The sequence below is a fragment of the Pectinophora gossypiella genome, chromosome 12 (genome assembly GCF_024362695.1).
Source record: "Pectinophora gossypiella chromosome 12, ilPecGoss1.1, whole genome shotgun sequence".
Taxonomy (NCBI): domain Eukaryota; kingdom Metazoa; phylum Arthropoda; class Insecta; order Lepidoptera; family Gelechiidae; genus Pectinophora; species Pectinophora gossypiella.
This window is the reverse complement of record NC_065415.1, coordinates 8626962-8645997: the sequence shown is the minus strand read 5'-3', so window position 1 is coordinate 8645997 and position 19036 is coordinate 8626962. Positions and strand designations below refer to the sequence as shown.

Genomic DNA, 19036 nt, shown 5'->3' with positions numbered 1-19036 from the left:
AAACCGGCAAAATTGCTACGATTTATCTCTGTCACTGTGATTTTCACGAACCGTTTCCGACTGAACGACTAGGTGTTTGCATAGGAATCTTCGTACAAACACGTATAAGGAATGTTGTCCAAAGCAATATAGCAGCTGTATTTACACACTCATAAGACAAAAGCTGAAAATATATAAGTCACAGAAACAATCTCGGATCGATTGTGTTACAGAATTGTACTGCTACTTTATACCTCCTCAGTATCAGAAAAATCAAAACACTTTCGAATCTTTATTATAAAAATAAACTTACTAAAATGAAAGAATCTTTAATTTTTATTTTTCTGATAATCCTTACGAATCTAAATATTTTTTATCATAAAAGCTTTCCATCTTTAATTTAGATTTTCGAATAAAATATCATGTTATAGATTTGATGGTTGATTTATAAATATCAACAGTTTCTTAGCTTCGCATTGGCAACGACAACATTGGTTGTTCTGAGTTATTGATCCTTAAAAGTATTTTAGATGTGAATATAATATTATACAGTGTGTTAGTGACATCGTAACAAAATTTTTTAGCGATGATTCAGGCTATGATTCTGAGTTGTGGTTTTTTCCGTTGCAAAAGTATGGAACGGTAAATAATTTAAAAAAAAGCACTCAATTTTTCATGAATTTTCCGACGGGAAATCACGGTCTGATTCATCCCCCTTAATATTTGTTACGATGTCATTAATACCCTGTATATTCGCGTAACAATTAAATGTAAAGTAGGAGGTACCGCAAAAAAATGCCACTGTCACCAAGTCAAATGGTAAATATAGGTATTTCTTCGCATAAACCCCCGTACAAACAGGGGTAGGAATGTAGTACAAAGTAATATATTATTTAGTAGCTGAGTCATGTACCTAGCTATCATGTTACCTGGTGTCATGGTATGCAGGGGAGATTGCATCAGGCTGACTCGATAGTACAGTTAGGAGCGCGAAGATTCACTTAGTATAGGGCTGTGACGCAGGTCGACTTACTTGGAACGAATTACGTACAATCCGTGTCTTATGAATAGTTAATTAATTTCATTACTTTTAGATAAGCCTCCGTGGTCTAGTGGTTAGAGTATTAGGCTCACGATCTGGAGGTCCGGGTTCGATTCCCGATGGGGACATTGTCGAAATCACTTTGTGAGACTGGCCTCTGTTTGGTATGGACTTTTCAGGCTTGAAAAACCTGATTGTTCGAAAAAGTAAGACACGTTAAGCTGTTGGTCCCGGTTATTAGCCGTAAAAACACGTCCAACAACCCGCATTGGAGCAGCGTGGTGGAGTATGCTCCATACCCCCTCTGGTTGATTGAGGGGAGGCCTGTGCCCAGCAGTGCGACGTATATAGGCTGTTTATGTTAAGTTATGTATGTTAGATAAGTGATTATGTTGATAATAATGAGAGAGAGAAGAAGACTGAAGTGTGCTACTGAAATACCAAAATGTAGAGTCCATATATTGATGACACATACATATTATGTATTTATGTGGCTGCTGAGGAAACGGAAATAAATGTATCGTCCTGTTGACGAATAGTCCAATGACGATTCGGTCGTAGAATGGTTGCGGAATCGGGAGTTAATTTTTGAATGAGGTCAAAGGAAGGACTTGAGACGGGGAGGATGTAAATAAGTATCGGTTATTATTCGAGCTGTGCGCCTTCCGATGTTTGTAAAGAAAGTTACTTTGAAATATATAAAAAAAATCGGTAATAATATTAAATTCTCAGCGACATGCGGTACTACGCTTTAATTAAGTAATTTACTTAAATGAATGTTATTTCATTGACTCTGTTCACTCTCTCCATTTCACTGACTCACTCCCTATCACGTTGGTCTAACAGAAAGCTCGGCATGGTGTGGGTACTTAGATCATCTTGCGATGGATGTACCTCAACTACCCCAATCGGATATAATCGTGAGCTTGTCTTATGTGTTTTTTCATTGAATTTCTCAGCATTTGCCTACTTTTCAACACCGTTACGGCGTAAATAACAAACGCGCTTTCGTATTACACACGTTCACTCTATTCCCTATCTGACTGTACCTAGGTGAGGGGAACATAACCAAAGAGGATATAAACGCTTATCAAAATTCACGGGGGGAGCGCATATTTGACGTGTAACAAATCACTTGGAAATCAGCTCTGTTTGACTTGGAAATTTACAACGCACACGAGGCCTGAATGAATTGCCTGTTGTGTTAAAACGAGCCTCATTTTGTACATTGTACTTTTTGTAATTTCGTACATGTACATGTAAACTGGGGAAAGTAATCCCGACTCGCGATCACAAATTCGAGACCCCGCGGGATTGGAAATATCATTATCGCGAGATCCCGGAATTTCCGGGATCTCGCCTAGTTTATAAAAAAATGTAAAGTTAGAATGGCTCAAAATGATGAAAACTGTTTGCTGGTGATAGTGCGGTTAATTAAACAATATATTTTTTTAATAAAACAAAAGCCTTTATTCTTCCATATTACTAACTAAATAATTAAGTTTTCTTTGGAAATCAGCAAAATCAAAACAAAAAGTATAACTCAGGGAGATTCGCCCAATCCCGTAAATTTCGAATAGGATCTCGTCATAATTATTATGCTTCGGGATTGATCCCGAAAAATCAGACGAGATCTCGCGAGATCGGGATCCCGTGAGATTTGGATTGCGTTCTCTAATGTAAACCAATGAACTTGGAAATTAGTAAAAAAACATAGAACTTAAGCTCACCACTATATTCCCCGTTGTTATAGTCAGAGGTACATTCATCGCATGATGAACTTACCCACACCTCACTGGGTTTCTGTTAGCCAAACATGATAGGTGGTGAGCCGTATCGCCATCCATAATGGTCAAATCAACTGTGTTAGTGGAAAAAAATACGCTCTACTGTGCTCTACCTTACTGCTATATTAATTTTCTATAAGATCTTCTTATCTTAGGAATGTCACACAAAGGCGACCAGGTTCAGAGTCGAGTTTAATATGATAGAAATAATAATTAAGTAATTATTAATGTGTTCGTCACAACAAAAGTAATTAAAATTCAAAAAGGTTGGATTAAGCTGTCACATTATGTAAATTTCGACGCACTCAATCATTTAAAACTTCTTGATGCGATGAATAATAATAATAAAAAATAACGACTAACAAACAAATCGTATAACATTCGAGAAAATCGTTCAACTTAAATCGATATGTTTGTGTCTATAAACAAGTACACAAACTGGTGCATTCTGCGCACGGAGCGAGCAATCCCGCGGGATAGGGCTTATAGTGCCATTTGTATTATACCAGCTGCTTGTGTGCTGTAAATAGCTTCCTACATCTGACTATAGATGAATACTACGAAAGGTAGAAATCCATTACGATAAGTAAAGCGTTCCAGTAAAAAAAATGGAAACAAAACATTTGCCAACCGCGCCTGTGGGTGCTCTAAGGGTGATATTAATAAACTTAACTCAGCTCAGATTGCCCTCAAGATCATGCTAAAGTCCCTGTTTTTATATGAGAACTGTCACATTGACATCATCTTGGGGGCAGTCTCGAAGCTGAGATTAGTTTATTAATACCACCCTAAAATTTAAACACTTCAACAAATCAAAGCGAGCGTGTGATAGAGTTTCGTCAGTCATAATATTACAAGTTTTAGATGTAATATAGATTAGTAGTAGTACTAAACCATGCTGAATGTTTTCAATACAACTACAGTTTGTTTGTTTTTTTGTATACTCTTTATTGCTTTAGAATACAAAGAAAATTTACATAGAATTTATCGTTAGATAAAGCAAAGGCGAGCTTATCCCAGTTGATTCTTATTTCAGGCGACTTGTTGAAATCTTTATTCTCGTGTATTTACGAGCTTTTATTATACTTAATAAATAAAACCATCGTATGTTTCTAAGTAAAAGCAGGTGGAATTTATTGTTTTTCATTAGGTATGTTGTCGAAAAACTGCAAACGTTTCAGTGGACGTTTAGTTTAGGCACTCGAATAAATCGTTACATTAATTGGACGCCGGTCAGTCGCTTTGCAATTCTATGTGGAAGACAATTTATTTTTGTTTAGAAAAAAAAAAGAAATTCTTTGTTTTATGCAGGGGCGATAGACAGTGCATGTTTATGCAGGAGCCGATAATGCCAGGGTCCCAATACGAAGCGAAGCCTCGCTTTTATTTATTTTCTTTCCAAAGATCGTGCCGATTGCCAAGACTCGTTGAGACTTGAAGTATAAATCTCCACGGCCTTTGCGACATATTGTTAACTGCATTCAGAACTTACGACCTCTTACAGACTTACATTATTGCTAGTGCTTTTATGAAAAATTATATTTTTAAGATTTGCGCTTATGTTAGGTCATATAAAATGAAATATTATGCAGGATAGTGGAATAAACTTGGGAAATTTTCCACCTCTATCGCGTAATGTATGAGCGCCCACGCTTGTATTAAGTTTATAGAAAGCGCTGGTTGCATTAGATACAAGTGTGCTCATTTGAAGCGTTCTAGTTAGCTGAACAATGAAAACTCGTTGCATTTACAAGTTGGATATCGAATGCAATCGAGTGATAAAGATGAGTGGTGTGGAATCTAAGCAACACCACCTATATCTAGCTTACTATCGATATGAATAAAATGAATGTATATTTTATTTTTCTCTCTCTTCATGTCTTTACATTTTTAGTTCTATTTATTTTAAATATTTATTTTAACAAGTAACTTGACTGTTTGTTTGCCTTTTAGAATTTGGTCCAGTAAACGAGCATGGAAACCACTTGAACGTTGAAGTGGTGTGGGACTTTCAAAGTTACGTGGCTGGAGGCGCCGAATGTCTAACAAGGAGCATCCAAATTCCAAATGCAACGAGCGGTGCAACTTGACGCTACCTAACAGCATTAGCGGAATCAGTAACACTGGCAGGAGTTGGTCAAACAACGTATCGTAAGCACAACGCCGCTCCTAGCTTCAATTTAAATGCTAATATTACTTTCTGCAGCTCCGCATTTCTACGGACAACCAGCTTAGTACGTGCACTTATAACAGACAAACTTTGTTCGATGCTTTTGAACGACACTATTTCGTGGCTTTAGAATGCTAGTGAATCCCCAGCATTATGGTCCCTCGCGTTGCGCGCTAAAATTTTAGAAACATCGCACGAAATAAAACGCGGTGATCCGTTTTTATTCGCGGCTTACTCGAACTTACTGACGACCTATATCAAGGCTTTGACGACTTGCGTCATAAAACCATGCAAGCAACCCAAAGATAAAACTTTTCGCTGTAGTTACAGAATAATTATATATTTCTCAACGAAGATTTATTTACACACAAAATTAGCCTATTGTTTTCAAATTTCAAACTTGAAATTCCAGAATACCAGCTTGTTGACGGTGCCGCTGTCACGGTTGAGTGATCAGCTCTGGGTATTTGCGAGTTTCTCGGACTTCCGAACATTGCTTGTTTATTTTCGTTCTGCATTCAGTGCGGTTATATTGAATATCCGCTTGTTTACTCAGAGGGCCAATTAACGGATACCTTTGAAGTTCGCTAAACGAGTTTCGGATATGGATCTGACGAAATAAATTGAGATGTCAGAATGCGCATGCATTGCGTTGTCAGTTGCATTAACGTTCCAATTATTTATTTTATTTAAATGCGCATCGTACATTGTAAGAGTGAATCATATTGATTATAATTTATAATTATTCTTTTTATTTTGAATTGGATGTTGTTTTTGGCGTAAATGATGTTATGTGTTCAAGGGAAATGGTTAAATTAACTGGTTTGGGGTTGAAGATATTTTAATGAAGACGCATTTAGAGTCGGGAGAATTGGACCGTAATAATTACTGTACTCCTTATATAAAGGAGTAAGATAAAACCTTCACTTTGTACGACCTTTGTTCTCTAATTTCTTCTTAATAGGTATTATTAATAATATCTTTGCCGTTGTTGGTGACGTAAAAATGCGAGGCGCTCACAATGCTAATACCAAATGGAAATTTAGATATTATGTCATGAACCGTAGCAACATGCCAATATACTGTTTGGCAAAATTGATGAATAACCATGTTAATTAGCGCTCGTATTACATCAACTCTAAACTCTTTTATCGAAGAATGGCAAACGAATTATCCATTTATCTCACCAGCTGAAGAACAGCTGGTGGAACTGAGAGGCCAATTAAGTAGAGGCAACCATGTACAGCGACTGTCTCCATCATCATATTGACGCTCTTCTTACATTTAAACTCTCTTATCTGAGAATTCGTCTGTATTTCTTTTTTTTTTTGTGTGAAAAGTCACGTTTTAACCGCTGAACCAATTTAGATCAAATTTGGTGTAAGCATAGACAGTTTAAGACGTAGAGACACAGGATAGTTTCTAACGAAAACGAACAGGGAGTTAGAAAAAATGATCCGACAACCTTAGCGATAACAGAAACCCCCAATAAAATCATCATTTTAATTCACCGTATATAAATATCTGCTTGTTTCTTGTGGAAACAGGATTCACTGTGGTCCTGTGGTTTATCGGCTTGCTTCTCAAACGGGAAGCGCCGGTTTAAACCTTGGTACTGGACTTTCACCGATGAGTTATTAATTTATCTTAAGTGTAGTTTTCACTAACACAGTTGGCTCGACCATTAGACGGCGATACGGTGAGCTTTGATCTAACATAAACCTCGGTGAGGCGTAGGTACTTAGTTCATCTTACGATGGATGTACCTTTGACTGCCCCAGTTGGGATACACTGCACACACCTGACACACGTTTTTAATATAAGTATGTTTTTGTAAACTACTTTATTTTCATAGTTTAAGTAAGTAAATATTATTATGTATTGATTGAATTTGTATTTGTGGGAGACACGGCTTCCGTGCCTCACTTAGCAGGATCCACAGAATACCAGCGTCGTGCCTCGCGCCGCGGCTTATGCTGAGTGAGGCCCTTTTATAAAGGACACCAACACCATCGTTGACCAGTTTATACACTCAATTATTTGTATTTATCGTGTAAATTGTTTTTATTATGTATTTTGATTGTAAGTTATGTGTTACTACGTGTTTTTTAATATATATTTGTTATTTGTTTTATATTTGTTACTGTGGTGTCCCTTCATAATAAACGTTTCTTTCTATATAGCCGTGACCTTATTTTTGTGTATATTTAACTTACCATAACTGAAGAACAGTTGGTGGAACTGCGTGGCGAAGGAGGTGAAGAGGCAGCCGAGAGCCGCAACCAGTCCCCCCACTACGGCGGTGACGCGCGTCGACTTGCGCACGCACAGCGCCACCGTCACTGGCGACAGCGCAAGCGCCACGCCCGCCGACAATGCGCCCAGGCATCCTGGAACAATAGGCATGCTAACATAAACACAACATCATCATCACATGTATGTCGTATGTAGTCGTTGTATGAGTCATATCAGGGGCGTTTCGCGGCTCATTGATAACCCTGACACCAAGGTTGATAAGGTTGGTAATCCACTTCACAACCCACACGATAGAAGAAGAAGATTATCAGCCGAAAATCGTTCACTGCACACCCCAAGCGCACCCTGGACACTTTATACAAAAAATCTCGTTTTACACAGACACTACACATTGACGTTATCGAACACGTGTGTGTTTGACGTCTGATGCCCATACGATGGAAGACTAACGTAAGACCTTGGAGTGAGCTTGAGGTTAGGTTTACCTCTCTCAACCGCTGGTGGGGAGCAGGTTGCCGTTCTATACGTAGTATTTACCTCTATTATTTCTTATTATAATTATGCTCCCAAGTCTCATGACTGATCTTCTACTTCCCACATCCAACGTTTTCCCGCTGCCTCGTGAAGGTCGAAAGTCGGTCAACCTGGCCTACGCTACGCTTTCCGGTCCCTGGACGCGACTCGGGCACCTTACGGCCCCATTGGCCGTCCTTGATCATTATAACTCACCGTAACTGAAGACAATATAATAAATAGCATAAATCACGTACCACTGCTGGGCACCGGCCTCCCTTCAATCAACTAGAGGGGTATGAATCATACTTCACCACGCTGCTGCAGCGCGTGTTGGGCATGGTAAGTAGAAGTCAAAGCCAAAACTACAGTTTTTTAGTAGGTAACATGGTTACACTCCTAATCGTCATCCACCTAAAACTATTGCAGCTTCTCAACTCGGAATCGCCCGCTCATACGTAGGTATGATGCGCCTCACTTGTGGCGAATTACCTATTCTACCGGTTCTTTCGTTCATGTATGCGTTTGGCGTTTGACATGTGGACTTTATTTGTTGAATAGTGTAATTAATTACTTAGTGGTATACTTCTGAAGTACAAACTGTAACAATAGCGGAATATTGCATTGAGACAAACCTGCAAGGTTTAGCAATGCGATTCAATTGCATCATTATGTAAAATGTTTTCAACAATAAATAAAAAAAAAACCTGTATGCTAACCGAGGAAAAGTACTTAACTGCAGAAAAACCTCTTCTGCAGACATAATAGACTAGTTTCCAACTAGTCAAATCACTTACTTTTTACTAAACGTTTTGAACACGAAATTAAATACGCGTAGAACACTGTGATGTCATAAGTAGAATAAAATGTCGCACTTATTATTGCGTTTTTCTTGATTAAAATTGTAAAAAAAATGTTTAAAAAAATGTGTTAAAGAAAAATGTTTTTTGACAGTTTTAGACCTGTCTTTATTTAGCACTTATTCAGAATTTCATCTTCATCCTTAACCTAGGAAACTACCCAGTTAGTACGGTAGTAGATAGGTACATAACAAGTAGAGTTTGAGACTGTAACGGTACCTATTACGTCTTTGGTTTAGCTTTTGGGATTTTAAGAAAGTGTTAATACTTATCGTCGGGTATGTATGGGGCTAACCATTGAGATTGACACTTTTGTGTGTGCTAGTATAATTATAGTCATACACGGAAAGTCGTAAAAAACAATTAGTAGGCAGGGCGTTGATAAGACTTTCAAAATTGCACCTTACCTTTCCTTTCTTGGTAGGTATTTTTCAACAATTATAAATCTTTTGAAAATATAAAACCATAGTTATGACAACTAAAGAAACTTAAACAAACGAGCGCATAAAAAATCTACAAAATTGGTAAGGATTGTAAGGAATCATTTTGAAAGTCCGCAACAACAAACTGTTTTGCGGCAGAAATATCACGACCGCTGATGCGCGGCATTTATGACAGACGAAAAACACACAGATATGAGTTGATAAACGTTGAAAATACCAGTACATCACGTAGGTAGTTGAGTACCGACGTTACCTTGTAAGGCGAGGTGGAATCCGGAATGCCTTATGCGATGTTTACGGCAAGGGATGACAATAAAACATCACGATCCAGGCTCTGTTTGGTACAAAAACCGTGGTGACGACGTTATGATCGTTTGTAGCTGGCAGTAGTTCACTGAGCTTTAAAAATACCTATGTAATAGCAGCACTAGCACAAAAAATAATAGAACGACAATTTATAGGTTAGTACTTACTTTCTCCTCAAAGTTTCTTCCTACGCCTACGTTGGTAGTTCCCACATAATATAAAAAAGAGGTTGGAATAAGTGAGCGTGAAACGCGCGCCACACAAGTATGAGCAAATAGTTTATAAGTACTTCCACTTTGCACTTCACTCGTCCGCAAACGACACACGGAGCTACGCGATAGTATATTAAAAGGTCGTTTTGTGCATTATAACCTGCATGGCAATATCGACTGTCATGCAAGGAGGCCCCTCCTTACCAAAGGAAAGCTAAAAACCTTATCATGATCGGCTATTTATCAAAAGTAGCTTATGAAAAGTAATGATAAAATTGCAGCCTATCACATAAAATATACATTGTTGGTAAAGTGGTTATGGAATTTGAGAAGCGTAGGGCACCAGTAGAGCTGTCGTAGTTATCCGTTTGCAGGAGTAGTAGTAGTAAAAGAGAGTGGGGTTGAACCGGTGACAATGGTTCTCATACAAAACGCGCATTAGTGCCTTTCCAACCTCTTTGTTCTATTCCGTGGTAGTATACTTGTGATCAAAGTCATACCGGAAGCTAAAAATAATTTTAATATTTTTTGTATGTGTGTTATGTTGTATGAATGTAGGAAAGTGACAATACTATGGAAGAATAATGAATGGGGATTTGATTGTTTATGGTATGAATGGAGGACGGTTAACGAATGGGACGTAAGGCAGTTTTAAAAAATAAGAAAGGCTAGTCTATGGTGGGAGGTCCAGGTTAGAGGATAAGAAAAAGGGAAGAAGTGTTTTTTTTTGGAAAATTAATGAATATACAAGGAGTGAAGATAATTAAAATATCCCGTTTTATTTCTGTTTCCCACATGAACGTTGTATTAATGATTCACTGATATCAGCAGCGAAGATAAGTCGGTTCCTAAAGTACCTACATACATGCATCTGATAAAATCACAAAAGAAAATTTTAAATAACATAGAATAAATGAAACTGCACCATATATTTCAATCAATCTTAACTTGAGTTATAAACTTAAGAGTACGTAACTCAGTTGAAAATTATTCATTCGTAAAGAAAATTGATTCTTTGACCAGTTCAGTGATCTGTCCAAATGTATGGGACAGCTTCCAATGAATATGTAAATGGTTTCACCAGGTCTGACACCTCAGTCGAGTAAGTTATTCGGCGGTCCTTACTCCTTACTCGATACTGTATGAAATATGTTCTTCTGACAACTTGAATTGTAATGATATGAGTTATAAATCCTGCTACTGTGAAGATCATTCTTTTGAAAAATCTTTAAAAGTAGTTCTTTCATTAAATGCAACACAATAAGTACACTTCTTGCACAAAGGATTCTAGCCATAGAGGCAGCCAATCAGCTCGCGACACCAAACACTTCAGGACCCCGATACCGACCCCGCCAGCATGGTCGACGATTTCCCTCATTCAGCGCTTAATCGCTATCGATCCACTAGGGTCGATTAATTCTTTCAAATATTTTTCCTTTCAGACGACGCCCTGAGCCGAGATTCGCGCCCAACTGGGCACCCTCAGGCCTTTTGTCTTAAACGTTGTACCGGGTGAGAGCCTTCAGCGCTCCCCATTTGTCCGGCCAAGTAGTTAATGCCATCTGCGGCAAATCTACAATAAGTCACGATGAAAAGAAAATGCACGATGGGCCGATTTAAAGAAATATTAAATAGGTAGCGAGAAATTATTTTAATGTCCAGTGCATTTCTAGCGGAAACCAAAATGGTAAATTAGTTCAAGAGAACCAGATTGAGCACAACTGGCCTCCTATTAGCTAAAACAGAAGAAAACTTTCCTAAACGCTGTTCAAACGAATCTAATACCTAAACAAGCAGACAAATGGTCTGTGCGATTACTCATAAAAACAGATTGGTCTACTAAGTTGAGAAGTGCTAATCATAGAGTGGTATCAAACCTCGTCCATCGAGACTGGAGAGTGCTCATAAGAGTCGTTTGTAAGAATACAATAGTCAAGTGGAAAATTGGAGAGTTTAGCTGCACAAACAGTGCTATTGAAAAAGTTTGGGGACAGCCCGTTTGGATAGTACGACGACATTACAGCTAGAACTAGAGTTGCTTTCAGTTTTTGTTTTTTTTATTCGATTTACGGTAATGCATCGCACTTGTTAGGAACTTAAAAATTCTTAGAAAAATTGTTGACTGGTCATCGATGTATCGGTCTCTGGCTCTATTTTGAAATAAATAGGTAGGTAAGTATGTATTATGTAAGCCGTGTCTGTGGTGTCCTATATAGGTAATATATGATAGTAAATGTTTCTTTCTTTATATCGTGAACAGAATACATTTTTTTGTAACTTCTTAGATTGTATAATAACTATATTGGTGCTAATTCCTGTAGACACCATCTAATTTTATTTTAAGTTATACCTGTCATTTTCTTATCCGTCGCAAAGAAATGGGACGGGTACGGGACACACGTCAATTTTAGGCAGAAATTTAATAGAAAAATAAATCCTCCCAAAATGTTATAATTGCACACGACAAACGCGTTGCATATCAGCAAGATGCCTATTTTATTTGCCCGGGTTATTAATTTATTTTAAAATTTACAATTGTTAATCATCCGTCCCTTTTCTTTTCGACGGATAAGAAAATGACGGGTACTTACTTATAACTTCAAATTAAATTAGGATGGGTCTGCAGGAATCGGTGCTTTATTGACTACTTATACCTATTGACTAGAAACTAAATCTAAGTACTCGATACGATTTTATCTAAAACAGAGCAACGTTTCCATTTATGTGCTTTTATCAAATAAAGTTTTTACCAAGCTTAAAGTATAGAGTGGACACTCGAAGATTGCCTGGCCGTTGTCGGTTGGACTTAGGAATAAATCTAGATTACTCAGTCTAGAACTCTTAAGTACACAGATGGATGGATCTCATGTGTTCAGACTAAATAGAAAAATTCCCTTTTATCTCGATTTCGTCAGCGTTTTGTTGCGAACTGAGCATCTAATTTGTTTGAAGCTAATGAAAGAAAATTGAAGGAGAATTGGCTTGGCTGATTACGTTTACAGTTAATTTTGAAGACAAATTAAGTAAAAGTCTTTGACAAGACGTGATTGTATTTTAAATTTGACTATTTAATAGTACATTTTTTATTCCAAACTCAACAATTTAACTGATATATTAACTTTAACGTTCTTACGACTCTACGTTTGCATACCAACTAATTTGGCTAAATGTGTAATAATTCGCACCACATTGAAGGCAAATGAAGAATTCATCCATTAAAACTTTAATATTTTTTTAAAGAAAATACATACCTAACTAAGTACTTAAACTTAAAACAGCCGTAAGTTTCGGATGTTAGTCTCAGTAACGGGTCAATATCTGCTACAATATAAAATGGTCAGTCTCAATATAAGTAAGTAATTCAAGCGCCGAGCCTAAGAGACCAAAGTACGAAAAAGAGTCAACTTATCATTTTCTTAAAAAGCTACTTTTTATGAAGAGTACTAAAGGCAAAATATAACGCTATAAATAAGGGATCGGTTCTCCTCAGAGTACCAAACGCAGTCGAACGTAAAACGAAAGCTTCGTCTCAATCGGATCGAAATAAAGAAATTGTGCTGCATCATCGTCTTGTAAATAACTGGCAAATTGTCTAACTTTATACCACTATTGGTTACAATGTGATGATCCTGTCAATAAAATGAAATCGAAATCGTGGCACGACTTTTAAAATTTTTTTCCTTCACACTTTTATTTAAAACACGCTAGCTTGCTTTATCGACACCCGAAATATGAAATGCAAAGGAAATATTAGACACGTGCAATATTTAAGTAAGTAAGTATAATCTACTTATTGTAAAAGTGAAATTCCTGTTCGCAAAACCAAAATGTAGTTAATTAAAAGGGTGTCAATAAAAACATGTTGTTAATTAAACGACGACGGGAAATAAATTTTAATTGAATAATGAACTTTACTAAAATGAATACCTATTACTTCGTATAATTATAATTCTGTAAAAAGATTTCAAATAAATTGGGTCGCCACAATTACTAAAACACGAAAGAGGTTTTAATGAGACAAAATTCACTCGACAAATTGGCCATTAAGGTGTCAAAAAATGTTGCAATCGCCACAAAACCAAAAAAAATAAAGTCATGTTTATTTTATCGAATATTTGGCGTTTCAGATATTTTTTCCCGGAAAGTGGCCAGTTGCATCGGATATTGTGCTGGTAATCAATCTTTTTATGTCATTCACATGAGTTTACCGGGTATGGAAATAGTTGTACGGGTTTTATTAAAACAGATAGACGGTGAAGTTTTAGTTTCATGAAAGGAATAAAGTTGACAACCGCGGAGGCTTCAGTTTTATGACACGGAACACACGTGGCTCTGACATCACTGAACTTTACGAACATAGTTTCGCGCTTTATAGCATTTTTCTAACTCCCGAACGTAACTTGCGGATTATTGCCAAAAAATTAAACGCAGCCGCATGGAAAAATTTTGTGGACGAATTTTAAAAGGAAATTTGTTATCACTGGAAATTGTTGCTAGCCTGGCGGGAAATACAAAAGCCCTGGGGCAATGTAAGGGTGTTGTTACTGTTATTATACATAAATAAATGTTCAGTTTTTGCCCGGTATTTTTAGTATGGTGATGTTCTTATTTAGGTACTTAAATAGTTTTTGTGTTGTAAAAAAGCTTTCTGTAAAAATAAAACCGTACAATTTACTTTTCAGGTCGGCCTAGAGTGTCGAATGTTAATTCATGAGTAGGTTCTACGTTTCATTTAAAAGCAATTAAAATGCAAATTTGATTGCAGAATTTTTCATCAAGTTTTTCAATTTTCTCGCTGGTTCAATATGGCTTCCATTCGCTTAACGATGTGTTTCCTTAAAGCTCGCTGCACACACGCGCGACACCGAGGGCGTTCCGAACCGGGATTTTTAGGCAGGTAAGGAACTTACTTAATGTTCGAGTTTATATGGATAAGTCACATAGAAATCCGCCGCGGCGTCACACACAAAATTCCGCTCCCCGCTCGCAACCCTCGCGGCATCTGTGTATATTGGGCTTAAATGTTATATTCCTCGGTATTATTTCGCAGTCTACTTTTAAAGGGGAGCGCTGTATTATTCCGTACAAGACAGTTCATAAGACCGTTTTCGTCGGGTAAGTCTGAGAAAGATGCGCGAGTTGGTAAGTAACTGAGTATTTTAGTGTCGGGAAGTATGGATCTTGATAAGTTGTCGACGTGCGAAGATCGTCGATGGCGCCAACTTTCTATCAGTTTTTGAGTTCACCTTCATACAGTATTTTGCCCGCGTTCTTCGCGTGGGTAGTCTGAAATAAAAAGGTAGAGCTACGTTGTTGATATGAGGACTATTATTCTTTGGATGTGATGTGAGTGTTTTAAGAGTAACTATATTGTATAAAAAGGAACTTTTCCTAAAATTGTTGTGTCATCTTAACAATAATGTAGGTCGGGTACGTCGGGCAAATTACCTATAAGTACCTAAGTAAGGATTATTTTGCCCAAAACAGTTCACACTGCGAAATCCGTGATATGCATGTCTTAAAAATATAATAGCTTCTTCTGCTTTCCTGTGGGTTGTGAGGTCAATGACCGATCTCATCAATAGCTCTGGCGTTACTTAAAATAATGTTCACCTTACTCAGCTAGGGATTTCACCTAGATCTTGCAGAAGTGCCTACTACTTCTAACAGAGCATTTGTATTTTGGTCATTTAAAGGTAGTAGGTACTTATACGTAGAGGACGGTACACTTTTTGTGTCTATAGGAGCGCCCACAAGGACACCGTCGACGGCGCGCGCGACATCAGGATGATTTATAGTGTCGCTTGTTATTACGGCTCAATGGCGACGCGTTCCTTTCATAGCTGTTAAAGTGATGTTTTTGACGTGTCCCTTTTTGTGATCCGCGGATAAATTTGACATAGATCTATACTTTATATGCATGTATGTGCATCCCTTTGAAGTGGCCATTGGCGAGATTTATTAAGTGGAAACATTTTTAGAAACCCATGTTATATTTGGGTACCTTCTTACTGTATAAGCCCCAACTAGCCTGTTTATTTTAAGGCTTTATATGTTTAAGGCATTTTAAAAATGTACTGTCAGCAGAATTCATGAATAGTGTTGCATTAGCCAGTGGCTAATAGCCACTAGCTAGTAGGTACTTTAAAAATATATTTCCTACGGAATCTAATTTTGACAAAAATGTTATACATAAATTATTCATGTTCTTAATAAATGTTTTCCATGCAGACTCAGACTCATACATCACTGTTGACAATATCCAAGTTTTTTCGTGAAAAATTTAATCCGAGCCTATAATAAATTTCTCTGTAGACCTCATACGGGTGAAGGGGTCGTGTTTTGGCAGAAAAAAAATGCGATAATTATAATCTCGCATCACACCATTACTAACGCGACCTGTCACCACATCGCTACATATTAAACTTCGACCGACGATGTAATGTAAAGGTTGGAGTAAAGTGTTTATATAATAATGTATTACGGATACTTACTCTAAGGTGACAAAATTGTCATTTTGTATAATTTGTGATTAATGTACGCGGTAGGTACAGTGACAGCGATATAGTGACTAAGATTGAGAAGGGAATGTTAGGTTGGTTTGGACACGTAGAGCGGATGAAGGATAATAGAATTGCAAAAGCAGTATATAAAGCGAAAGTTGATGGTAGGGCTGGCAGAGGAAGACCGAGAAGAACTTACGATGACCAAATTGGAGATGTCCTTAGAAAAGGTTTAATACGATCTACTCTGAACCGGCGTGCATGAAGCGATTGATGAATGTGGAGGAAGCAAGAGAAGTGTGTCAGGGTCGAAGCAAATGGAATTCTATAGGTTCTGCTTACCCCGGTGGGAAATAGGAGTGAGTTTATGTATGTATGTATGTACGCGGTAGGTATATAGTCGATATCAGTAAGAACCTTCCTGTCATATAGACTGATAGTATTTTAATGTAGTTCATCCTTTTATGATATTTCTAACTTCAATCTTTCTCGGGAAATAGGCGTGATCTTATGTATGATGCGCAGTCGCCACAGAATTGATAATTTTTTGCTGTGTTGATGTAGGTATTGAAAACAACGATAATTGTTACTTTATGCAATGTTTTTTATCGTATATTTTGTGTATTGTATTGTTTGATATTCTTGAATTCAAGCTTGGCTTTCAGCTTATAATTCTTATGCAGCCCTAATATTTTTTTTTGCTCGGTGATGCGTGAGTACTTAGTTCTTTATACGATACATGTACCTCTGACGATACCAACTGAGAATATACGTATTCATAAGCTTATATTTTGTTATTTCCGAAACATTTTTTTTTGCTCGCTCCTTAATACTTACCTATACGTTTTGCTTCGTCCATGATCCTATACATCATTTTTGGTGTGATAAATGTTCTGCGGGTTGAAAGCCGCTGTATCGGCTGCTTTACGTGCGATTCGAAATCAAAATATTTTTTTCTTTCGAGAGATGTATGGCAAATCAGGAAAACATAGCGGGATGACTTTACAGACACTGAACAACTGTAAAGAGGAGAGTTTATTGCCTAGATACGTTTGAAGACTAGCGGATGTCAAATGCACAGGCAGGATAGAATAACGAAGATTAGTGATAAGACTTTATCCCGGGAGCGAGCAGCGAAGTTTTATTTACAGGTATTATCCATCATTAGTGAAGGTTTTTGCTCTGTTTAGAATGGCATAGATATGTATCTATTTAAACGTATTCGACCCATTAGTAAAATCATTTAGTTGGGTAGACCTACTGGTATTATTTTACCTAATGCTAAGCTCTCTCTCTCTATTTAAGAGCTGCGCTCTTGTCGGTGGAGTAATCGCCATTCCTCTCTTCTTCCCGCCAAAACCTTCACCTCCCGATACGACACGACCTGCACCTTCTCTTTTATTTGTTTCATAAATGTTAATGATAGCTATTGGTATTATTTTCATCTGTAGCTAAAGTATTCACAATAAATTACATTATTGATTGCCCCCTATTGGTCATTCGACAAAATAATCGCACGTATATGTATCTTTTTTGAATAACGAATGAGAGGTTAGAGTTCAGTGCATTGAACCGCCTGTCCGATGGTTCAGATAATTTTGTAAATGATGACGAATGACGTAGCAACGGGGACGGCATACAAGCAGACGGCCGGCTCCTAGAGCCATTCAAAAATTGATTGATTTCTTTGGAACGTGGAATTATTAAAATGTGATTTCCAATATCGAATGCCGGAAGGAAGGTTGGCATTAAATTAGGGTGCTAAAATATTTGAACGGGACAATTAGTTTTTGATTTTGTGAAGCCAGAGCGATTTCGGTTTTCCAACACCCTTTACCACGATGACGTCACATTCTCATCAACTCATAGTCTGTCTCTAGGTATAAAACCTTCTTTCTCATCGTATACTATTCAGGATATTGCACATTATATTTTCTGGACTAAGCTATCGACGTCCCAGGGATGATAAATGCGACATGAGGTCGTATCGGCTGGGCGCACGATCTAATAAACGATTGTTGTGATTGGCAGTTGGGTGGATAGTGTCACATCACAAGCCTGCAAGAGACCTTTTGAAGGTCTGATAGTCATGTGTCTTCTGCGTTGCTAGGTAAGGTTTCATATATGGATTGGCGGATTTTTCCTTCCACCGACTGTAATTGGAATACCATTGTATTTAAGTTTATAAATTATGTAATATAAACTAGATTAAAAAAAAAACAAAGGAAAACATGAAACAGTAGGACTAGGGCCCTGTGCTGGGAGGTTTTCTGGACACGTCTTTGCCTCAGCGTTACAGATTCCGATGTGGTAGTAGTTTTACAGCTAGTTACATAATAATATGTTATTTAATTTGTGACGTTTAAAAAGCGCTAACTTTGTAAGCCAATTTTGATTTTTTTTTTAATTTTGGATAATTATATTACATATCACGTCATAGAAGTGGCTGGTATCTCACTGATGACTTGTGGCTCTGCCTAGCACGTTACGGAGCACAGGCGTGAATTTATGTCATGTAAGATTCTGAATTTTCGCTACAGTTCAACAAGACCTCGTAATTCGCAGTGAATAATTACATAAAATAAAGTTACTTAAGTCCTCCAATGAACTTTTATAGCCCAATCAATTAGGGTTGGCTATAAAACCAAGATTATATTGCTAAAAATTAATTTACGCTCAAAATTTCGCAAATCAAATAAAGAAATGATTAATGTCCGTAATAATGAGACCGGGTGTGATGTGGGTATGAATGAAATGATGGCGAAGTGTAATATTTTATCCACTTTGAATAGGATTTCCCACGTATACAAGTATAGACATATGTACTATGCCTCTGTAGGTATAGTACTACTATAGTGGGTACTTCGGTAGCGATTCATAAAGTTTCACTCTCTTTTAACCGACCTAAAGAAAGAAGAAGGTTATCAATTTTGACCCGTAATTATAAAGTAACGATCAAAACTCA

The 19036-nt window shown here is 37.3% G+C and overlaps 1 protein-coding gene across 4 annotated transcripts in view; it reads right to left on the bottom strand.

The window, feature by feature from the left end:
- The window catches only part of LOC126371209 (monocarboxylate transporter 10-like), a 170948-nt gene that overhangs the window by 14161 nt on the left and 137751 nt on the right, over nt 1–19036 (bottom strand). For all 4 annotated transcript variants that reach the window (XM_050016463.1, XM_050016465.1, XM_050016464.1 and 1 more), the window contains one exon: nt 7195–7368. In XM_050016463.1, the coding sequence (XP_049872420.1) occupies nt 7195–7368 (174 nt within the window). The remainder of the gene's footprint in view (nt 1–7194; nt 7369–19036) is intronic.